General features: G+C 44.7%; 1 protein-coding gene across 1 annotated transcript in view; it reads left to right on the forward strand.

Annotated features, from left to right (window-relative positions):
- kcna10a (potassium voltage-gated channel, shaker-related subfamily, member 10a) overlaps nucleotides 1–3622 on the forward strand; it is a 31543-nt gene extending 27921 nt beyond the window's left edge. Inside the window, exon 2 of the mRNA XM_061904492.1 lies at nucleotides 481–3622. Coding sequence (XP_061760476.1) covers nucleotides 628–2349 — 1722 coding nt within the window. The 5' untranslated portion in view covers nucleotides 481–627 and the 3' untranslated portion in view covers nucleotides 2350–3622. The remainder of the gene's footprint in view (nucleotides 1–480) is intronic.
- The last annotated feature ends 2378 nt before the right edge of the window (nucleotides 3623–6000 follow it).

The raw sequence follows: 6000 nt of genomic DNA on the forward strand, positions 1-6000 counted from the left end.
ACTGTACATAAGAAGTAATGAGATAAGATTTACATTCATCATGTTCCCTTTGTCGCAGCATGGCGAAACAGTGGTTAGTGTTCATGCCTCACAATTAGGATTTGATTCCTGGGCTTAGGATCTTTCTGTGTGGAGTTTGCATGTTCTTCTCGTGACTGCGTGGGTTCCGTCTCCGTGTACTCCGGCTTCCTCCTATCTCCAAAGAAATGGACTTGGGGGTGGGTTTATTGCCGATACTAAATTAACATGTGAATGTGAGAATGAATGTTGTCTGTCTATCTGTGTTGTCCCTGCGAAGAGGTGGAGACTTGTCCAAGGTGTACCCTGCCTTCCACCCGGACCTTCTGCAGCTGGGTCAGGCGCCAGCCCCTCCGCAGGCCCGAAAGGGACTAGCGGTAGAAAATGGATGGATGGATGTTCCCTTTGTTCTCAGGTTATTTTCTGGAGACTAAGTACAGTATTGTTTCTGTCAATCTGCAGGTGTGGGACAAAAAACAGAAGACAGTCCTTCCTCGACTGAGTGCTGTGGTGCCAAACAGTTGGTATCTGCTGACTGACCCTTTTATCCACGATCATACAGTTGTTTTATCCTGGGTCCTACAGACCGGCTTTTGCTGAACCAGAGCCATGGATATGGCCCTGGTAGACTTTGGGAGTCTGGATGACCTTGAAGTCGGCCTTGATGATGAGGTGGACTCTGAGGCTGATGAGACCACAGTGCTTACTGTGGACGTACCCCCAGAGCACGACATCCCAGGCGGAAACTACCACCTGCGTACACCGCAATTTTCCGCCCCGCCATCCCAGCCGAGTCCTGTTCCCTCATGTATGTGGGATTCCACCTCGTCGACCCCCCTCCCATTTATACAGACACTGGAAGTACTCCATTCCCCGATGCTAAGTCCGAGCTTAGAGGGAAGAAGTAGCCGTGCCAGTATGATCTCCAATTGGAAGTTGCTGCTAAGCAGTGAGGGCACCAAGGAAAGTGAGACCATCTTCAGCCAACTTGCTAAGGAGTGCTGTGAGGACCTTTTTGTCGATAAAAGAGGGCTGGACGACGGAGACCAGAAAGTTATTATTAACATTGCCGGTCTTCGCTTTGAGACACAGCTAAAAACATTAGACCAGTTTCCTGATACGCTTCTCGGAGACCCTCAGAAGAGAATGGACTACTTTGATCCAATGAGGAACGAGTATTTCTTTGATAGGAACCGACCCAGTTTTGATGGGATCTTGTATTACTACCAGTCCGGGGGTAAGGTCAGACGTCCTGCAAACGTGCCTCTGGATGTATTTACAGATGAAATCATATTTTATGAGCTTGGAAATGACGCCATGGAGCAGTTTAGAGAAGAAGAAGGATTCATTAAGGATGTTGAGATCCCTCTGCCTAATAATGATATCTATAGACAATTCTGGCTGTTGTTTGAGTATCCAGAAAGTTCCAATGCAGCCCGGGGTGTTGCATTGGTCTCCGTGCTAGTTATAGTTATATCCATCATTATTTTCTGCGTGGAAACACTGCCAGAATTCAGAGATGACACTGACGTTGTCGTGTCCACGGCTACAAAGCCAGTCAACCTATCCAGAGCTTACACTTCTATGGCGACGCCTAGTTTCTTACCCACTATTTTCTCGGACCCATTTTTCATTATTGAGACTGCCTGCATTGCTTGGTTCTTCTTTGAACTGCTTATAAGATTTTTGGTCTGTCCAAGCAAAAGAGATTTTTTCCACAATCTCATGAACATTATTGATATCATATCCATCATTCCGTATTTTGTCACTGTGGTGACAGAACTGGTCACAAAACCAGAAGAGAGTTCTGGACAGAATATGTCTTTGGCCATTCTACGGATTATCCGTCTGGTCAGAGTCTTTCGTATTTTTAAACTCTCGCGCCACTCCAAGGGTTTGCAGATTCTAGGACAGACCCTCAAGGCTAGCATGCGTGAACTTGGCTTACTCATCTTCTTCCTCTTTATTGGAGTCATCCTTTTCTCCAGCGCTATCTACTTTGCTGAAGTAGATGAGCCTAACACACAGTTTGTCAGCATACCGGATGGCTTTTGGTGGGCAGTAGTAACTATGACTACTGTAGGCTACGGGGACATGTGCCCTATCACCCTGGGGGGTAAAATGGTCGGCACCTTGTGCGCCATTGCTGGCGTACTGACCATCGCTCTACCTGTTCCTGTAATTGTCTCCAATTTCAACTATTTTTATCACAGAGAGAATGAAGCAGAAGACAAGCTGTCCTTGACAGATGCAGTTGAGGAAGCCATGAGGGCTGAAATGGGTACAAAACAGGGGAGTAACAATTCACTCAATAAGGCCAATGGTATCTGACTCAGCAAAAACAGGAAAATATTTTGGATCTTTGTTTTGACTGTCTTCTTTTTGGGCAATTTGATTTGTATCACAAAGTGTGAAAAATCATCAAGAGATATCAATTGAATTGTGGACACTACAGTTACCTATTTTTTACTAGATAACAGTTTTGTAAAATGCTATGTTCCATATCACATTTTAGGATACAAGACTCTTCTCAATGTTTTCCCTGCCTGACTTGTATGAACAATTTCACTACATGTTGGGCTGCTGGGTTGTTTGAAAGCCCTTTAGTTAGTTTGATTTAAATATTATTGTTTGTGATAAAAATCATGAACTATGCATATAGAGAAAAGGAAAACATAGAACCCATTTACTGGTTTTCCTATCATAAACACTTATTTTAATTTAACATTTTTTGGGAAAAACAATGAAATTACAGCAATGTTGAGTTGATTTGTATATACAGTATTTATAGTTTATATCAAGGTATGCATTGTCCCTAGAAACTTTTAGGGAATTCAGGGTTTCGAATATGATTCAAAGTAATCCTCAAATAAGGTTCACACATTTGGTGTTAAACCTATTATTTGAGACTCTGTGATGTTTTGTATGTACATGTACACAAACTACAACTTTAAAAAAAATATATAATTAAACATTAGTACCTAGCGTTTTTTAATCATCTTTTTATTTATCATCTTTAAAATCCTGTGTCTCATAATGATTGTACATGTTGGGCAAAATTCCCCAAAAATGTACAGTTCCCATTTATCTGCAAGGAAGCACAATGCTGGTGTGATTCACACCTCCTCCCACAGTCCAACAACATACAGGTTGTCTCTGTTGTCCAAGAATGTGAAAATAAATGTGATTTTTTTTTTTGCCTGCTCTTTGATGAAAGTGCAACCAGTCCATGCATTTTGCCCATATAGACAGCTGAAATAGGCTCCAGCTCACCAATGCATCTAAACAGAAGCAAAAATTCATGAATGGATTATGATGGAATTAATTATACTGAACACATTTTTAAACGCAACATTTTTGTTTTTGCTCCCATGTTTCATGAGTTGAACTCAGAGCTAAAACTTTGACTACATACACAAAAATACCTATTCCACTCAAATATTGTTCACAAATCTGTCAAAATCTGTGTTAGTGAGCCTCTATTCTTTGCCAAGTTAATCCATCCCACCTCACAGGTGTGGCATATCAAGATGCAGGATTTAACAGCATGATTATTGCACAGGTGTGTCTTAGGCTGCACAATAAAATGCCACTCTGAAATGTGTGGTTTTGCTTTATTTGGGGTCTTAGAGGGGTCAGAAAAATAGTCAGTATCTGGTGTGACCACCATTTGCCTCACACAGTGCAACACATCTCCTCCGCATAGAGTTGATCAGGTTGTTGATTGTGGCCTGTGGAATGTTGGTCCACTCCTCTTCAATGGCTGTGCCAAGTGGCTGGATAGTGGCAGGAACTGGAACACTCTCCATACACGCCGATCCACAGCATCCCAAACATGCTCAATGGGTGACATGTCCGGTGAGTATGCTGGCCATGCAAGAATGGGATGTTTTCAACTTCAAGGAATTGTGTACAGATCCTTGCAACATGGGGCCATGCATTGTAATGCTGCAACATGGGGTGATGAACTCAGGTGAATGGCACAACAATGGGCCTCAGGATCTCGTCACAGTCTCTTTGTGCATTCAAATTGCCATCAATAAAATGCACTTGCATTATTTTTCCATAACATTGTCGCGTCTATGGATTATGTTTTGTTTTTGCCATGTTTGGTCATGTTATGTTTAGTTTTTTGAACATTCAGTTCTGTTTTTGCACTTCCTGGTTTGTTTTCGTTTCCATGTCAACCCATTAGTTTCCACCTGGTCTCCAAGTCACGCCCCTGTCCTCAGCCCTCACACCTGTTACTAATCATCATCATAGTCACTATTTTAGCCATTCTGTTTCTGTCCTCGTCCTGGCAACTTTGAACTTTACCTACCTACCTTACCTTCTGAGACCTTTTACCATAGTTTCATGCACCGACCTTCACGCCTTGTTGTTCGTTTTTTGACCACGCCACGTAAGTTTTGGTTTGTTTTGTGCCACAGTTAGTGTCTTTTGTCCATTTGTTTATAGTCATGCCATTGTGTTGTTTTTTTTTTTGTTTGAGTCTAGTCTAGTTTGTTATCCGCCATTGTGCGCGCCCTTTGTTTTCCTGTTCCTGTGGGGCGGCATAGCTCGGTTGGTAGAGTGGCCGTGCCAGCAACTTGAGAGTTGCAGGTTCGATTCCCGCTTGTGCCATCCTAGTTACTGCCGTTGTGTCCTTGGGCAAGACACTTTACCCACCTGCTCCCAGTGCCACCCACAGTGGTTTAAATGTAACTTAGATATTGGGTGTCACTATGTAAAGCGCTTTGAGTCACTTGAGAAAAGCGCAATATAAATATAATTCACACTAATTCACTGTTTTGAATTATAGTGTTTAAATAAAGCAAATATGTACTTACATTCACGTCTGGCTCGTGCAAATCATCCTTTGCATGGAAGAAGCAAAACAAATCCAAATCCTTGTTTGACGGAAAGTTGCCAGCAAAATAGCTTCTTCGCAGGAGGTTTGGACGAGGCGTCTTTGGCGGTACTGCTCGCGATGGAAGAGGATACGCTGCGTTATTCCTCCATGGAGCAAAGAGGACTGACGTGGGGGCCGGATGGAAAACTTAGATTTCATTTGGCCCGAGGACGACGCCATGTTGCCGCCATCCCGGAAGCATCGCTCTCGACAAAGGACGTCGGGGAGGGCCTCCACGAGCGGGCAGGAAGCGTCACTTCCGCAAGCCCCCCCCCCTCCGGGCGGAACTGGACCACATGCTGCCCGGACTCTCCAGGACAACGCCACGCCACCGTCAGCAGACGACATCACAGCTCAGGAATTTTTTTTCAAAACTTTCACTCTTGATCACCCACCTCCAGCAGAAGATTCTAGTCCAAAAACCATGATAAAATACTACCAGAACATGATATTAAACGTCAGTTCTAACTATTCACAGTCATCTAAATTTCATGCCACGCCCCCTAGGACCCAAGCCCCGCCCCCGTCACAATAATTTTTTTCTTCTTCACCCACTCAGACCAAGAACAAAGAAAAAAGACTTTTTGGACAATTTAAAGGAGAAGATTCTGCCCTCCTCCTCGCCTCCCTCCACCACCCCAAGAGATTGTTCCGGATCGCGGTGAGAGCGTCTTGAGGGGGGGGTAGGGCTGGGGGCTGTTCAGATGGTGCTGCCCAGTGCGATGCCAAGCCACAGCCTTTAGCACAGCCGCCTCCACCAGTTCTTCAGCCTACCAAGCCACAGGCGTCAGCTCGCCCGCCACCACCAGTTCTTCAGCCTGCCAAGCCGCAGCCTCCAGCTAGGCCACAGCCACCAAGTCCAAGGCTAGCACCAATCCAAGGCTAGCACCAAGTCCAAGGCTAGCACCAAGTCCAGGGCTAGCACCAAGTCCAAGTCCAAGTCCAATTCCAGCACCAAGTCCAAGTCCAGCATCAAGTCCAAGTCCAAGGCTAGCACCAAGTCAAGTCCAAAGCTAGTGCCAAGTCCAAGTCCACGGCTAGCACCAAGTCCCAGTCCAAAGTTAGCACCACAACCTTCTCCATGGCTAGCA

This window comes from Nerophis ophidion, linkage group LG06, assembly GCF_033978795.1.
Source record: "Nerophis ophidion isolate RoL-2023_Sa linkage group LG06, RoL_Noph_v1.0, whole genome shotgun sequence".
Classification (NCBI taxonomy): domain Eukaryota; kingdom Metazoa; phylum Chordata; class Actinopteri; order Syngnathiformes; family Syngnathidae; genus Nerophis; species Nerophis ophidion.